Source organism: Larus michahellis, chromosome 21 (assembly GCF_964199755.1).
Source record: "Larus michahellis chromosome 21, bLarMic1.1, whole genome shotgun sequence".
NCBI classification, from domain to species: domain Eukaryota; kingdom Metazoa; phylum Chordata; class Aves; order Charadriiformes; family Laridae; genus Larus; species Larus michahellis.
This window is the reverse complement of record NC_133916.1, coordinates 628,960-646,100: the sequence shown is the minus strand read 5'-3', so window position 1 is coordinate 646,100 and position 17,141 is coordinate 628,960. Positions and strand designations below refer to the sequence as shown.

The window sequence follows — 17,141 nt, the reverse complement described above, 5'->3', positions numbered from 1 at the left end:
TTATCTGCAATTTCCACATTCCTTAAACAACAAAAAAAAAGAAAACCAGCCTCCCCTTATCCCCCATGCCAGGAATTTTCTGAGTGCCTGGGAGATGGGGATGGTGGGGTGTCCCCCCCTGGCCGTGAGGCCTCATGGTCTCCCAGGCTGTGGGTGTCCTCTGCCAGAGCAGCACTGCTGCCATGGGATCCCTTGCTCTTTTTCAGTCACCCACGCACGGAGGGCCCAGCTTATGTGAACAGCGGGGCCACGAGCCCCTGCCTCCTAAAACAGCGACCGTGGCTGACAGACTGTCTCATGGGCAGCAGTACCGCCCTGCTGTCCCCTCCACCAGGGCCTTGCACAGCCCGTGATCCCATTGCTATGGTGATACCCACAGCCCCCAGGCAGCAGTCCTAGCCACGTGCCTGCCCCTTCCCACCGCAGGTGCTGGGGAAGGCTGAGCCTCATGCACGATGCAAGGGCCTCCAGCTCTTGCCACTTACTTGTCCAGTCGCTGATGTTCCCTGCGGAGGCTGCGTAGGGCCCTGCTGTGGACACCACTTCCAGCAGGTATTTATGTCCTGGAGCTAGGCCAGAAAAGGTGAATTTGCTGGTGCCTTTCCCAACAGATACATTGGCTGCCACAATACCTGATCCCGAATGGTACAGGAGAAGCCTGTAACTGTCTTGTCCTTGGGGTTCGGCTCGCCAGGACACACTCAGCCTGTTGGGATACCCCTGATTTGTCATGTACACGTTACGGGGTGCCAGGGGATCTGGAGAGACAGGATGGGAGACATGTCAGTGAAGGGTCTGAGGACAGTGCCTGGGTACCTTGGCAATGTCATCAGAAGGGATGCATGATACAGGACAGGGCACTTTGTCTGGGATGGATGGCTGCATCCACCGGCCTGGAGGCATCTAAAAGCAGCTTCTGGAAGCTTCAAGTGGTGCTTGTCTGAGCAGAGACAGCCCTGTCCCAGCTGGAGCGAGACACCTAGAGATGGGTGAGGAGGGAGCACCCAGCCAGCTAGTAGAGGGGAGTGGAAGGTGACTGCTCCCTCCTCTGTGCCTCTCCTCTGAAGTACAACCCCCGGAGCTTCAGCTGGCCTAATCCAGGCTGGTGGAGCCGATGGTGAGGGTGGACAGAGCTCTGCTTAGTGCCACGGCACTGACGTGCCCTTGGGTTCAGGCAGTGCTGGGGTCTGCCATGAAGGTCAGCGGGGCCATGTCCTTTGTCATGAGCTTTCATGACTGCCCAAAAAGACACACATCGCCCTCAAATCAGGGTACTCACACGTCCAGTTGCTAACATTCCCTGCAGGTGTCTGGTAGGACCCCGCCATGGACACCGCCTCCAGCACGTACTTGCTTCCTGGGGCCAGTCCCGTGAAGGTGAAGTTGTGGGTGTCTCTTCCAAGCGAGGTCGCAGCTGCCACGGTGCCCAGCCGCGCGTGGTACAGGGTTAGTGTGTAGCCATCTCGCCCCCCAGCCGCAGCTCCCCAGGATGCGCTCAGCCTGTTGGGGTGCCCCGTGCTCAGCAAGCGCACAGTGGCTGGGGGCAGCGGGCCTGGGGAGTCACCAGACCTGATGTTAGGGACCAGAGACCGTGCAGATGGAAACAGACACTTGATGGGACATTGTGCAGCAGGACAGATGCTACCTGAAGGCTGGGACTTGTAGACTCCCTCTGCCACCTCCTCTTCCTCCCTTTTCTCTTTCCTGTCCCCATCCCACCTCACTTTTAATGCTGCTCAACCTTTGTGGTCCTTCACATGCCAACCCTTCTTCATTCAGATCACCCTCATCCCCCATAGCCTCGCTGGAGCACCTTTGCACATGCGTCCTCCAGCACCCAGCTGGCCTGCAGCTGCCTGGGCAGAGCTGGCACGGCATCCATACTCTGTCCAGCCCTAAAACCTTTCTGGGTGGAGAGTAGTGCTAGGCTAGTTCATCTCCAGAGCGAAGACCAGTTCTCCTGGGAGGACTGTGGATTAGCCTCTTCCTGTACTACACTGATTCATTTAATGAACCTTCATGGTAATGTGGTTTCTACCTGCTTAGAAGAGACTCAGCAAGGGCGCGAGTCCTCCTGTATACAGGGAGATGGGGCAGCATGGGCAGGGGCACGTCCCCACATAGGCACAGCTGGGCAACCGTGTACGCCATCGGCATGCACTTGTGTGAGTCTACAGTTGTGCCCATGAGGGTAACTGTGCCCCTGCACTAACTGCTGCATGTTGCACCATGCACACGGGGGTGCACATCTCTGAAGGCACCAAGTCCCCTGTAAACCTCCCAGCCATTGTCAGGACTGACCAGTGAATCACAGAATCACACAGAATCCCAGACTGGCCGGGGTTGGAAGGGACCTCTGGGGATCACCCAGTCCCACCCCCTGCCAGAGCAGGGTCACCCAGAGCAGGTGGCACAGGAATGCGTCCAGGTGGGTTTGGAATGTCTCCAGAGACGGAGACTCCCCCACCTCTCTGGGCAGCCTGTGCCAGGGCTCTGCCACCCTCACAGCAAAGAAGTTCCTCCTCATGTTGAGATGGAACTTCCTATGGCCAAGTTTTTGCCCGTTACCCCTTGTCCTGTCCCTGGGCACCACTGAGAAGAGGCTGGCCCCATCCTCCTAACACTGACCCTTTAAGGATTTATAAGCGTTGATAAGACCCCCCTCAGTCGTCTTTTTTCCAGAAAAAGTGATGCAACATCTCCCACCCCTCTGCAAAGGACACTCCTCCAGGCACTCACGTGTCCAGGCACTGATGTTGGGTGCCGCTGCGTGGTATGGTCCAGCTGTGGCACTGGCCTCCAGGGAGTACTCATATCCTGGGGTCAGGCCCAAGAAGGTGAAGTTGTGGGTGTCTCTCCTGAGTGAGACTGTAGCTACCACGGTGCCCAGCCGCACGTGGTACAGGGTCAGTGTGTAGCTGTCTTGCCCCCCGGCCGCGGCTCCCCAGGACGCGCTCAGCCTGTCACGGTGCCCCGTGCTCAGCCAGTGCACGGCGGCCGGGGGCAGCGGGCCTGGGGAGGAAACAAGAGTCACTGAAGGAGACATGTTCAGGCTGAAAGAAAGGAGGTGCTCCATGTCTTTGCCAAGCCTGTGCTGCAGGAGGTGGGTCAGCCCTGCAAGGTCCTGAGGGCTGGCTTTGCCCTTGACTCTGTGGCAGCTGTCTCCAGGGATTTCCTCCTCCCTGGTGCGGCCTGAGCCTGTGGATGGCTGTGGATGGCTACCTGAGACATGGGTGGTCAGGCCAGAGGGTCATGCACAGAGTCCCCATGGTGCATCCAGCAGGGCAGGGGCACTGTGCCCTTGTATGGGTGGAAGAGGAAGGCAGGATCTGGCTGCACTAGTATGATTTGAACTGGGAAGGGGGAGATCTGGTAGAGGACACCTGGCTGCAAGGAAAGCATCATACTCACGTGTGCAGTGGGTGAAGTTGGGGCTGCTGGTGTGGAAAGGCCCAGCTGTGGCCCTCACTGCCACGCTGTAGCGGGTGCCGGGGCTCAGGTTTCGGAAGGTGTGACTCCTGGCATCCCCACTCAGCACCACGCGCCCAACACGACTGCGGGAGGCTGTGTCATAGACATCCACCACATAGCCTTCTGCTCCTCGCCCCGTTGCTGCCCAGGAGGCCTGCAGCGCAGAGGCAGAGGGGCTGCCCAGGGTGAGGTTGGCAGGGGCCAAGGGATCTGGAAAGCAAGAGGGAGACAGTCAGCCCCCGCGTGCCACCACTTGCTGCTCAGTGCTATGAGCTGGCTGCTTTGCCCAGTGGTTCCTTGTGCTCTGGCAGTGCTGGACTCCAGCCCCCAGCTCCCAGTGGGCCGGATGGCCACCAGAGAATCTCCCAGAGAGAAGCATGGGGACAAGTGGGCAGGCAGTACATGTGGCTCTGATCTCAGCATCCCCAGGGTTTGCAGCTGGACATGGCAGGGAGATATCCAGAGCCTTTGAGATAGGTAGGGAGAATTGGGTCTGTGTCAGGGCAGGAGCGAGGACAGTGAGCAGAAACGTGGGACAACTGCGTGGAAGCTGGGGACACAGCGGGAGGGTTTGGGATGGGGAAGGTGGTGGTGGGTGCTCTGCAAGGCTCAGACGGAGGCTCTGGAGCACAGTGGAGTGGAGTGTCCAACCCAACCCACCAGACTCACGTGTCCATTGGGTGACATTGGTGGAGGAGGCTTTGAGCGAGCCTTTCACAGCAGTGACCTGCACAGCAAACCTGCTGCCCGCCTCCAGGTGAGTCCAGGTGATGTTCTGGGCATCGGGACTCAAAGTCTGGACCCGATCCCTACTCTGGGTGCTGAGGCTATACAGAATAACACGGTAGTGATCCCTCCTGCCAGGGGGCTTGCTCCAGCACGTGTAAAGCTCTGAGGAGCTGCCGGGGTTGATAAGGCTCAAGTTTGTCGGTGCAGCAGGAACTGCGAGGAAAGACAGACGCATGAATCAGAGAGAAAAAGATCCAGTTCTCAACATGCAGCTGTCTTTGGGGAGGAGTCTTGCTTTCCCCAGGCAGCCAGCAACAACCGGCCAGCAAGCGCTCTGCGCCCACAGGGTGCAAGGCGGCTGCAAGAGGCAGCAGATGCCTGCAGACCAGCATCACTGGGAACCAGGCCAGGGTGCCCTCCTCTCCCCTCCCTGGGTGCCAACATTGATCCCCATCCCATTCTGGAGCTCTTCACAGTGCTCCCACCCAAATCTCCGGTGGGTGGATGGATGCTCACCTGTGCAGCTGGTGATGTTCTTGGGGAGGGAGCGGTAGGGTCCAGCTACTGCCCAGATCCCAAAAAGGTAGCAAGTTCCTGGTTCCAGCTGTGCTAGGGTGACATTGGTGCTGTCTTTCCCTGCTTCCAGGTTCCTCGCTGGTGCAGAAGAACCTTCCTCGTGCACGCTGAGCAAGTATCCATCCCTCTGCCCAGGAGAGGTCTCCCAGTGCACAGCCAGAGCCTGGGCAGTACGGACAGGGCTTGCTGACAGGGAAAGAGGAGGTAGCGGGACTGCGGGAGAGAAACAGAGTTACAGGGGACAAACCTGGGATGCTCAGGACTGACTCTAGTTTGGGAATGAAGCCAGGAGCTGCAGGACTGTGAGCATCTAACACGCTGCCTAAAGACTGCTGAAAGCAGCAGGTTGCTCCCAGATCAATGCTGCTCCCTGTGTCCTAGCTGATAATGGTGCACCACCACCACAGCCCGAGACCCCCTTGTCCCACAGTGCTGGGGCAGGCTCACAGCATGCCCCATTGGGCTGCTGGGCTCAGGATGAGCGAGGGTCCCAACAAGAGAGCCAGCATCCTGAGTAGGAGACAGGCACCAGTGGGGTTGCAGGGACATGGTCTCAGGGCCCTCCTGCAGAACAGCCCTGGGACTCCCTCTTGGTCCCCAGCCCCTCACCAGGTCAGAGCCAGGCTGGGTCCCAGGGATGGGGATGGGTGCAGTGGAGCTACGTTCCTACCAGTGTAGCCGATGGCAGTCTGAGAGGAGGTGCGATGAGGCCCAGCCTGAGAAATGATCTCCACACGGTATCGGGACCCTGGCACCAGCCCCTCCAGGTCAAGCTGGGTGACTCCACGAGGGACAGACACATTCCTTATGATGGACAGGGACTCAGCTACCGAGAGCTGTACCAAGTGGTCTCTGCCACCGCCTGACTCCACCCAGCTCACGTGTAGCTCCTGAGGTCTCCGGCCAGGCTGTACACTCACGTTAGCCAGAGACAGTGGATCTAGGGGGAAACACAGCATGGAGTTACATGAGATGGTGGAGGAAAGCAACTGGAGAGGCCAGGACACAGCCTGCACCTCTGCACAGGACTAAAGGAGAAGTGGTGGCTGCTGACTGCCAGCTCCCCTGTTGTCCTGGGGGACATACAAGTTGCCCGTCCATATCCCCAGGGTGCTGCCAGCAGGCAGGTGCTGTGCTGCAGAGAGAGCACTCAGCTCTCTGGTGGGCTGCTCTGCTGCATGGACAGGGAGCAGCAAGCCCATAAGGGTCCCTGTTCTTCCTCTCTCCCATCCCTGTCCCACCAGTTCCAGGCTGGCCTTGAGACCACAAGTGGTCTAGGCAGAAGGTTCAGCTTGACCTGGGAAAACCTAGGCTGGTGAAAAGGGTCTTTTGTGGCCCAGAAGCCAGCACACAGCACCTAACTCACGACACATGCTCTGATTCCCAGGGGCAGGTCTCACTGGAGCCCTCCCTCTGCTCGGACACGTCCATGCCACTGCCAGTCTTGCAGACAGTGCTAGGATGCCCTGTCCCTGCAGGAGGCTGGGGACACTTCTCACTCACATGTCCACTCAGTGGCAAAGTGTGACGAGGATCTGTATGGGCCAGCGAGGACGGTCACCTTCAGGAAGTACTGAATGCCAGGGGACAGCCCCAGAAAAGTGAAGTTGTGGGCGTTTGGCCCCACTGAGATGTTCCTCTGTGCTGGATGGCTCTTGCTGTAGAGCTGGAGGTGGAACTGGTCCACATCGCCAGCAGCCTTGTCCCAAAAGGCGGCGAGTCCCAGTGGGCGTCGTGTGTTGGTCAGGGTCACACCAGCTGGAGCCAGGGGGTCTGAGAGAGAAGAGACATCCAGGTGGTGAGAGGCAGTCGTGGTGGAGCTGCTGCAATGTGGAGTGGGGGCCTGCACGCACTCATCCTGGGCACCCTTCACCGCCCGTCCCTGCTGGGCTCAGGTAATCAGCCCTGGCATATCAAACCCCAGAACAGCCTGAGCTTCTGCTCCACAACAAATTTTGGAGCAGGTCCCCACCTTTCCTGCTGGGTGACATTTGGAGATGCTTTCTGTTCAGTGATGGATTTCTCCTGCGCTGAAGACCCTTTTACTTCCAACCTGGCTGAATGTGGCTCTTGCACTCTTCGTCTGTCTATGCCTTCCTGACCCTGGTTCCCCCACCTCCCCATAGTCCCCATGGTCCACACTCTCCCTTGCATCCATGCCGTGAGCTTTCTGCTCTTGTTGGCAGGCCACGGCTGCAATCTGCAGTAGGGTTGAGGTCGGGGTATCACACTCACATGTCCAGTCTGTGGCTGATCGCACAGGGGATCTGTAAGGTCCAGCCATAGCAGCCATCTCCAGTGTATACTGCCGCCCAGGGATGAGGTCCTCGAAGGTGACATTCATCCAGTTGTTCCCCAAAGTCATGTTCCTGACCCGCTTCTGGAACTTGGTTTCCCAGAGGGTGCCCGTGTATCCGGTGCTGCCAGTGGGAGCTGCATTCCAGAAGGCTTGCAGAGAGGTGCTGTGGCCCTGATTGCTGAGGGTCAGCTCCTCCAGGGGCAAAGGATCTAGGAAAGGAAAAGTCTAGAGTCACAGCTGCACCCGGACTGGGGTCACCTGGCAGAAATGCAGCCCCAAATGTGCTGGGGCTGGAGCTCCTTCCCTGGGAGAACCTGCATCCAGGCGCTCTGGCCACCCATGGGGTCTGAGCAGCCACTGTCCCCCCTGCTGCCACCCGCACACCAGTTTGGCAGGGACTGGGCCCGTGCAGACTTGGAACTGGCGTGGTAAGAGAGGACTGCTCTGGTGCTGGAGGAGGTGGTGGGTGGGATGGTCTGGACCAGGGTGATGGAGAGGTGTTTCAGGGCAGATGCAGCCTGAGCAGTGCCGCAGGAGGGTGGGCTGGGGGAGGAGGAGGAGGGCACTGACCCTTGTGCCAGGCGACTGGGATACAGAGCAGGGTCAGACACATCCAGCAGCACCTGTGCTTTCCTCCGGAGCCTTTTGCCCTTTTATTGCATGAAGGTGCAGAAGACCCATTCTATCACACGCCCTGGGGCACAGCATCACAGAGAAGGGCAAGATCCAGTGGGAAGCCCGGGGCTGGCTGTGGAGAGGACTGTGTCACTCACATGTCCAGTTGGTGATGCGCCGGGGTGAGGATGTGTAGGGGCCAGCCACGGTGCTGACCTCAAAGGTGTAGAGAGTCCCAGGGCGGAGGCCGTTGTAGGTGAAGTTGGTGACACCTCGGAGCAGCGAGCTGTTCTTCACGGGGTGCTCCATGGGGCTGAGGGCCAGCACGTAGCCCTCGCCCATTGCCTCCTCCCAGCTGGCTAGTAGGCTGTAGGGGCTCCCCTGGCTGGACAGACTCACACCAGATGGTGCTAGCGGCTCTGCAACGGACAAGGATGGGATTGTGCATGTCACTGTGTGAGGCAGGGCATTAGGCAGCCAGACTGCTCTCACGACACTCTGCAGCGTTCCCCCCACGGAACATGGGCAGCCAGGGCTGCAGGGGGAGCCTTTTATCGCTCCCAGCACCAGGGGCTGGGTGAGCGTCTCCCCACGCTGTTTAAGGCTCCAGTCATTCCTTCCCGGGGTGGCAGCTCTGGGGTGGCTGCCTGAGCACCAGCTGCAGCTCCATGAATTGCCCAGGAGGGACTGGGGACAGGGAGATGCTGCTCCGAGTGAACTGGTTGTGGGGGAGAAGCTGTCTTGAAGACTGCCAAACACTGAGCCTGAAGGTTACTGAGTAGGATCTGGTCTCGATTTGTGCCTGGCACAAGTCTGCCAAGGACCTCCCGGTCCCCCCTCACGAGGAGCCGTGGGGCAGCAGATTTTGCCACTCTGCCCCACAGCCTGCCCTTGAGACCAGGTGCCGCAGCACTGCACAGCCCCATCTCTGCCCCTGCTGCAATTCCTCCCTCTGGGGATCAGCCCTCCATCAGGTGGCAGAAATGGCCTTGAAAGGACACTCTTGGGCTTTCAGCTTACGTGTCCAGGCTGCCGTGCTGCGGGCTGATGCCCGGTAAGACCCAGCCACCGCCGTCACCTGGACAGAGTATTGCTTCCCAGGGCTCAGCCCGTGGAAGGTGACATGATTGTTGTCTCCGTCAACGGAGATGTTCCTCGTCGGTGCACCATCCTCTCCCTCCTGCAGCGTCACCAGATAGTAGTCCCTCTCTCCCGCCGCGGTGCTCCAGCGAGCTTGCAAGGAGTTCTGCTCCTCCGCAGTGCTCAGGGTCACGTTGCCAGGGCTCAGGGGGTCTGGAAGGGAAGGGGACTGTGTGCGTCAGGATTATGGGGTGCTCTGGGCCCCATACACCCGTGAGCCTCATTCCCTACTTCCTTATCTGCAGGGTCACATCCAGCCTTAGACATCTTTTTGGAGCGTGCTGTCTCCATTCCCCAGCACAACCACTCCTCATCTAGCAGAGCCCAGATGAAGCTGGCAGCCCTGCTGGGAAATTCCTAAAAGTACCCCTCCTCTCCATTTGTGTCCCATCATGAACTTGCTGATATTCCCAGGAACTGGCCTGGACGGAACTCCTGGCCGGATGTCCCTGGCTTGTGCGTCTGGCACCAGGGACGTTTGTTCAGTCGGGTAGGTCAGAGCCACAGACGGCAATGGCAGGGATAGAGTCAGACTGGCTTCATAGCAGAAACAAACCAGCTGGGGGTGTGGAGGTCTTCCAAAATCCCAGCTGCAGAGTCAGCAGTGAGCAGGCTCCAGCTTCCTGGGCTGGCAGGCGGAGCAGGAAAGAGCTGGAGACTCATCAGCTGGTGGCACCCAGGTCCTTCCAGCTTGCACCTGACCACTGACTCTGCCCAGGCCAGGACAAGTCACTGGCCACAACAGCCCTGAGTCTGCAGCTCGGCACCTCCGTAATTTGTTGCTCCTCACTGGAGAGGGCCAACGCTTTCCTGGCGTTTGGCATGAGTCTTGCTCTGTTCTGCAGGCTAGGCTTGCCCTCTCTGTTTCCCCCTCGTTTTTCCTGGGAACATCTGGGAGAGCAAGTCTGGGGTCAGAACTGTTTGCAGTGCTATGGACACCATATTGGCAGCAAACCAGGACCGTGGTGGTGAAATTCACCTGCCCTCAGGGCCATTGTCAGCCTTAGGCCAGAAGCTGGAGGAAGTTGGGTTGAATGGTACACCTAGCTGGGGTCTGGCAGGTCTACCTCAATTTCTTGACCTGCAGATGCTGGCTTCCTTGGTTGTGTTTGCACAGCACCCTGAACATTAGGAACATCCACCAGGATGCTACCAAAACCAGGTGCTACCAAAATATATCCCTGACAGAAATCAAAGGGGATCAAAGTTCCATTTACCCCCATGAACTTCCAGTTCAAACCAGCTAAACTGCTATCCCCTTGCCCCCCGTTTTCTCTGCTGCCCTTGGACAGCCCCGAGGCATGTGAGAGCCCAGCCCCAGCGGCACTGAACACCAGTGGGATCCGCTGCCCTTCCATCATCCTCCTCAGGGAGATGCCACAAGCTGATCCCAATGCTCCCCATGGAGAAGCAGGACAGCACTGGGAATTCACCTGCCCAGGGGACCGACTGGCCCCAGAGCCAGGTCCTGGAGCAGCTTTTGGCCAGGTCCAAGCAGAAGAATTGCCCTCTGCACCCGGGGCTCTGGCAGGACACCTTTGGATTCAGAGGCTGGACCAGAGGCAGGGAGAAAGCCAGGGCCACCAGGGTCCTCCCCCATCCCTGCCCATCATACTCACATGTCCAAGCGGTGGCATTGGGCCCCACCATGGTGTAGGGCCCTGCCATGGCACTCAGCCCCAACCAGTACTGGGTGCCGGGGTGGAGATGCTGGAAGGTGTAGCTGGTGAGGCCCCTCCTGGCTGATAGGGTGGTGGTCACCGTCTGGGTGAGGAGGTTGTGGAGTGCGAGGTGCAGCCACGCTGCCCCCCCAGCACCCACCCAGGAGGCGACGAGGCTGGTGCTGGAGCCCGGGCTGAGCCTCAGCTGGGTGGGGATGGAGGGAGCTGAGGGGAAAGGCAGGAGGGAGCGACGTTCAACACTGGGACTGGGGGTCCCTGGACCCTCCTCTCTCCCCAGGGTCTCCTACGCCCACAACTGCTCTCTATGCTGGCATGAGGGCTGAGGGGACTGCTGAGGGATGTCTCTCCCATGTCCCTTCCCAGGCAGGCTGAGGGGCTCTTGCGGTCCCTCCATACTGTCGCGCTCTTTCAGGCTGCACCCCACCCCCGCAGAGGGGGTGGCCGCCTGGGTAATGCAACATTTCTGCAGCTCCCACCAGCCAAGATCTTTTGTCAAGATCCCCAGATTGCCCTTCTCCCACTGGGACATGGAGCACCCAAACCCAAGCTGTGGGTCCTGCAGGGCAGGACTGAGGTGTAAGGATGTCCCTATGGCCAAGCACACTGGGTTCACAGTGGGGATGTGAAAAACTCCCAGCTTTTCCCCATGCCACACAAACTCCCCATCCCGAGCCTGGAGACCTCCTCCCCCTCCCTGCCAGCCCAGCTGTGCTGCACCCCTCCTGCCAAACCCTTTCTCCCACCCTTTCCCTCTTGGGCATGCAGACCCATCACTCCTTACCTGTCCACTGGTGGATACTGGTGCTCGCCTGGCTGGATCCGACCAGCGTGCTGACCTTCAAGGCATACTCGCTGCCAGCCAGCAACCCGTCAAACAGGAAGGTGGAGGCGTTTGGCAGAATGGACGCATTTCTCACGAGCGTCTGGGAGTCGCTGTGGTAGAGGGCAAGGTGGTAGCCATCTCGCTGCCCGGGGGCGTGTGCCCAGGAGGCGTGCAGCATGGCAGAGCTCCCACCGCTGCTCAAGCTCAGGTTGCGGACGGGTGAAGGACCTGCATCGGACAGGGCACAGACGGTGTTGGCTGGTTGCCTGGGGATGCCTGACCTGACGGGTTGCTCACCATGCACTGGTGAGACAGTGCTTTCACCTGGTGAGGTTCCTGCCAGACAACTCAACAGGACCCAATCCCCCAAGCACAGCCCCGTCACCTCCCTGACAGCCCACCAGTTGCCCAGGCGTTGTGTGGGCTGCACCATCCCCTTTGGATCAGTCTCTGCACAGTCACTCTGAACTGGGCAGGGAGGCTTGGTGGAGGAAGCACACCAGGTGTGCACTGAGAAAGATGAACCCATCGGCGCTCAGCTGCGAGCTCACCTGCTGCCAGGTCCTCTGTTCCTGCGGGCTCTGTGGGTCCTGCCACCTGCCTTCCCGTGAGCACCAGCCCCTGCTCCCTGCAGCCACCACTGCTGTCTGACACCATCCCTTCTGCTGGCCAACCCCCTCCCTCCAGCTCTACTCTCCTTTTCTAGGTTTTCCACCTTCACCTGCACTGATTTACTCAAGGATCTTCTGGAGAGACGCAGGCAAGGGCTGCCACCCTCACCTGAGCTGTGGGCTCACCAGCCCTGCCCCCTTCCCCTGGTCCTTGGCATCAGCCAGGGAGGGCGCAGAGCGAGGCTTGCTGGGCGAGCCAGTGATTGACAGAGATGTGCCAAAATCACGGGGCAGATGCTACTTCCTTGTAGCTCTTTCTAGACCTCCAGGCATGACATTTTCCACCCCTCGGCTCCCTGCAGTCCACAGCATAGGTTGGTCCATCATTAGTTATATTATTGCAGGAGAAGATATAGCATGAACCCTGCCCACGCAAGGTGCAGGGACAGGACCCTCCCTCTGCATGGATGAAGGAAGGACCCCTGGAGCTCTGGGGACCACGGAAGGACCCTAATCCTTGTGGAAATAAGGAAATGCCCGACCTCCCCATGAACTCATGGGACTCTGCACAGACCTGTACTTCGTACCCTTCAGAGCAGTGTGACGATCATTGGTAGGAGCACTGAGACCCTTTGACTCTGCAGTCCCTGGGGAACCCCTTACTTGTCTGTGCTGTGACTGTCTGGCTGGTGATCTCCGTGCAGGCAAGCGTGGCTGTCACCTCAATCTCATAGCGCGTGCCAGGGGTCAGCCCGTGGAACCAGAAGCTGGTGATGTTGGGTCCAGCAGATTCATTCTGCAGCGGTGTGCGTGACCCCAGGGAGGAGAGGGCAAGCGAATATCCCTTGGCACCTTCCTTCGGCTCATCCCAGGACAGAAGGAGGGAGTCCGACCGGCCGTGGTCACTCACACTGAGGTTCAGGAAGGTCCCTGAAGAGGCAAAACCAAAACTCCACAACAGGGAGTTGTTGCTGGGTGGCCAGCCTGGAGGGCCAGGCTCCCCAGCCCACCCACCCTCACTGCACACCTTGGAACGGGCCACCACCACAGGCACTGCCGTGCTTTGGTCAGGACCCCCAATCCCAAGGGCTTCAAACAGCCTTTGGAAAACACAAGAAAGATCAGAAACCCCCATGGACTGGGGTCAAAGGCACCATGTGAAAGAGATGCACCTGAACATGGAGCATGTCCTCCGCTGGAGAAAGAACAAAAGGCTTCAGGCCATCACATGCTTTGTCCAGGCAGCCCTGGTTTGTGGCAGAAAAGTTGCCCTGGCTGGGTGTAAAGCATTGGACAACATCTTGCTTGGTTTGAGCCCCCAAAAAGATGCTGAAGGGCTCTGGGTCCACCTTGCAGAAGCAAGAGAAAGGCCAGTGAGGGAGCAGGATGGATATGGCAGTGGGGCCGTTACGGTCCCTGCAACAGCCTCTGTCTCTGTGTGGGCTCTGACACGGGAGAGGGTAAAGACTGCTTTGGAGGGATCCAGGCACTGACTCCCACTGTCCTGCCCAGCGCAGAGATGACACGGGAAGAGGACGCTGTGTATGTGGAGGAAATGTGGGGCCGCACTTGCACAACCCCCCGCTGAGGTGTGTCCCTGCCTTGGCCTTGCTCAGCAGCAAGGTCAGCGTGCTGTGGCTGCGGGGCCAGCGCTGTGGCATCCAGATGGAGAGCGTCTGGGGACAAGGAAGTGGTGTACAGGGCTTGGCCTAATTGGTGGGTCGGTGGCCAAAACTGCTATTGAATCCCTGCCCTTAGAGTTGCTCAGGAACCACCTACACAAACAGGAGCCAGACAGAGCCTGACTGTTGGGAGCAAGCCGGCAACGTGACCCTTGCAGGCTCCATCTCTGCCTCCCCAGCAGATCATCACGCACTCCCCATCCCCAGCCCGGCCATGGACGATGAGCTCTCTATTGCCTTCAGCCTTTGGGAAACACCAGAGCAGCCCTAGTGCTAATAAGACATTTGTGTAATAATTAGCACTTAAAATTTATGACGTGCAACATCTTGTAACAGTCTTACATGGGATCTGGCCTGGCAAGAAAGCTTTAAACAAGCACAGCTACTGTCCCAGAGGCCTGCCCGGGGGCTGTCTTTACACAGCAAAAGCGGAGCAGCATGGGGCGAGCCCCAGCGGCACCTTTGGGACTGCTCAGGTGTTGTGTGTGGCCTCCCCACAACGCTGAACGGTTTCAGAACTTCATGCAACTTCTGTTTCATGCCATGCCATTGTTTGGAGCCTGCTGCCACGCTGCGAGCTTCACTCAGCAGATGAGTGCAAAGGGAACTGGGGGAGATAGATGGACACAAAAAAGGAACACATAGTCCCCCTGGGAGAGGCCTTCTCAGTGCCATCCCCGAGCAGTTCAAGTGCAGATTTGGGAACAGAGTGCTCAGGAGGGTTATCTGGATGTAGCTGGGTGTCCATGGGTCAGGCATCTACACCTGGGCTGGCTCCCCTTGCTGTCAGCAGAGACCCAGTCGCAGCACAGGGGATGGCTGGTCTCCTCCTGGAGAGAGCCAGCGGGACTGTGCCCTGCATGGAGTTCAAAGAGGGATGGTATTTCACTGCGGGCTCTTTCTTATCTCATGAAGGCACGAGTTCTCCACCCATGTTTGTCTGCCTCTCTCGGGTTTCCAAAAGACTGCATTGCCTGCCTCCGTCTGTCACTTGGCAATCATCTTCTTCACCTCTGCAGTGCAAATGTACTAATACCTAAAATGGGCCAGAGGCATCCTCCAGCCCGGAGGCCCATGATCACAACGCTGCTCAGGTCCCCATGGGTAAGCTCCACAAACCACATCGCAGCCAGCCACATCCAGGTACACCCCATACCCTGACTGGTGCCTGCAGATCATCTGGGAGAGTCTTCACTGGCACGGGCCAGCGCTGGCTCCAAGCACACGGCAGCGCTTGCTGGCTGCAGGGCGAGTGCGGCTGTGCCGCTCCCCCGCCAGCTCCGCACAGCCGTGGGGCTGCCCCACGGAGCACGATCCTGCCCAGCCAACTGCAGGGGCTCCGTGCAGGGCTCCTATGGGTGTGCTGCTGCTGCTGTGCCCACTTGATGCTCCGCGGGAAGGAGAGCCTTGACCGTCTCTCACGCTGCCCCCCATAAGGCAGTTGCTGGAGGAGGATGGGGCTGAATCTCTGCCCTTCCCTGGCTGTGACCTGCAGCCTCCAGTAAGTCTAAAGCAGAGTATTTAAAAAACTGCTCTTAACTCTCAGTGTCCTGGCCCAACATATCTGCTCATCTCATCACCCCCAGGCACCAAGACCTCCCTCTGCAGCCTGGGGACCTCTTTGCTTAGACTTACCTCTATCACTGGGTGTATCCTGTCCCTCCAACCCTGCCCATGCTGTCCGGTTGCATCCCTCGCCCTGGGGGATTGAAAGTGTCAAGTGAGAGAGGGCCAAGGTGAGGTGGTCTGAGCTGAGACCAACCCCGGGAGAGGTGCCCTGTGCAGGCTGGGGGTCAGGCTGGCCAGGCACAGGTCCCACGCTGCCACAGCATCTGGGGGCTGTGACCCGTTGGGGACTGATCCCATTTCCCAGGAGAGGCCGGGTCACTGCTCACATTGCCCTCCCCTAGCCCAGGTGGGGAGACAGGCTCAGCACACGTAGCTTGTGGGCTGCTCTGGCCTTTTGCATGGGTCCTAGGACTGCAGACCAACATGGGGTCACGCCCACAGGGAAGGAGATCCCACCAAAACAGACAGGGCACAAGAAGATGTGGGGAGGGAGGGAGCTCTGGACAGGCCCCGTCAATCTCTACAGGCTCCCCCGCTTCCCCTGATCGTGGTGGGGTGGATGGAGGGACCACTGCCCTCAGTCCAGCTGCCATCCCCCACCGGCTGCAAAGTGAGGGCTTGGCCCAAGAGCTCCAGAGCATCCAGCGCCCTCCCCACGGCAGCGGGTGCTGAGCATGCTCGCGGGATGCCCGTCTCCCCACAGTCTGCTGGCGAGCAGGGTGTGCCCTGCTTAGGTTGAGGCTGGTTCCCTCCACATTAAAGGAAATGTCTCTGCCCACTCCCTGTCCCGCAACAAGCCACAGAAGAGCAATCATATTTCTGCAGCTATTTCCCCCTTGGCTCTGCTGCCTGACTCATTTCTGGCTCCCCCACCGACTGCAGTGCTTTTGGGTGCGTGCATGCGGAGGGGAGCGAAGGGGCTCCGGACCCCTGGGAACAGCAGCCAGCCAATTCCTGGGGCAAGGAGCCGTGCAGCCATGGCAGCAGTAACGCGCTCCGATCCCAGGCGCTGGGGCAAGAGGGCATGGCGAGGTGGGGGGAAGCGGAGGAAAGAGCCAGCTTGTAATTGCAAACGTTGCTAATTTGGTGCAGCTGCACGGCTGGAGAGGCAGCCCAGAAATATGCCGTCATTCCTCAGCGGGGTAGGACTATGCAAAGCCCTTTGCCGCCAGCGAGCTTGGAGCCAAGAGCCTGCATGGACAAATGGGGGGATGAAGAGACGAGGGCTTACCTCTGCCAGGGTTCCCAGGAGCCGCGGCACCCACAGGACGAGCAGCGGCAGCAGCGGGGCTCTCATTGGGACCAGGGTGGCTGCAGATTAGAGGGACGACAAGTTGGAGGCGAGGGGGGGTAGCTCCTTAGCAGTGGCTGCCCCCAGCCGGCCCCTTCTCCCATGGCAGCAAGGGGCTGCATCCCCGCATGCCTTCCGAGCGCGGGTGACAGGGTGACCTCAGCGGGGACTGGCGTCGCATGCCAGCGCGTCGCGCAGCAGCCCTGCCCGCCGTCCCCGGACCGGAGCAGAGCACGCCGCCGGGCTGGGAGAAGTCCCGTGCGTGTGTGTGCCTCTCGCTGTGTGCATTTGCTATTGTTCCCGCGGCTCCGCGTCCCTCTGCGGTGACTCCGCAGCCGTCCCCGTGTCGGCGGGTGCGTGCCGCGGGCGGGGAGCTGCCTGCCGGGGGCTGGTGGGGGGGGCCGGCTGCGGCTGGGGCTCCGCACGGCTGGAGCCCGGTCTGGCCGTTCGGGAGGAGTTCTGCGGAGTTGTGGGAGCTGGTGCTGAGAGGGGAGGAGAGGGGAGGAGACAGGACAGGACAGATGGCGGCTCAGAGCTGGAAGGGAGTGCCCAAGCCGGCCCCCGGCACGGGGAGGGCGGGCGGCCCGCAGCCCCCGCAGCCGGGTGCGGGTGCTGGAGGGAGCATCGGCAGGACCGCAGTCCCGGGGTGCTGT

At 59.6% G+C, this 17,141-nt stretch overlaps 1 protein-coding gene across 3 annotated transcripts in view; it reads right to left on the bottom strand.

The window, feature by feature from the left end:
• Positions 1 to 16,939, bottom strand: part of LOC141733806 (receptor-type tyrosine-protein phosphatase V-like) — a 36,868-nt gene extending 19,929 nt beyond the window's left edge. For 2 of the 3 annotated variants that reach the window (XR_012584398.1, XM_074564711.1), the window contains exons 1-16: positions 16,429 to 16,939; positions 15,264 to 15,327; positions 12,610 to 12,876; positions 11,294 to 11,563; positions 10,450 to 10,716; positions 8,711 to 8,983; positions 7,849 to 8,109; positions 7,012 to 7,284; positions 6,280 to 6,549; positions 5,447 to 5,716; positions 4,717 to 4,989; positions 4,141 to 4,413; positions 3,412 to 3,681; positions 2,740 to 3,012; positions 1,280 to 1,552; positions 486 to 758 (exon numbers count right to left, since the gene is read on the bottom strand). Coding sequence is in view for 2 of the 3 variants with exons in the window: in XM_074564711.1 (XP_074420812.1) it covers positions 486 to 758; positions 1,280 to 1,552; positions 2,740 to 3,012; positions 3,412 to 3,681; positions 4,141 to 4,413; positions 4,717 to 4,989; positions 5,447 to 5,716; positions 6,280 to 6,549; positions 7,012 to 7,284; positions 7,849 to 8,109; positions 8,711 to 8,983; positions 10,450 to 10,716; positions 11,294 to 11,563; positions 12,610 to 12,876; positions 15,264 to 15,327; positions 16,429 to 16,494 (3,916 nt within the window). In the remaining variant the exon portion in view is untranslated. The remainder of the gene's footprint in view (positions 1 to 485; positions 759 to 1,279; positions 1,553 to 2,739; positions 3,013 to 3,411; positions 3,682 to 4,140; positions 4,414 to 4,716; positions 4,990 to 5,446; positions 5,717 to 6,279; positions 6,550 to 7,011; positions 7,285 to 7,848; positions 8,110 to 8,710; positions 8,984 to 10,449; positions 10,717 to 11,293; positions 11,564 to 12,609; positions 12,877 to 15,263; positions 15,328 to 16,428) is intronic. The other variant, XM_074564712.1, reaches the window with a different exon arrangement.
• Positions 16,940 to 17,141: the final 202 nt, after the last annotated feature.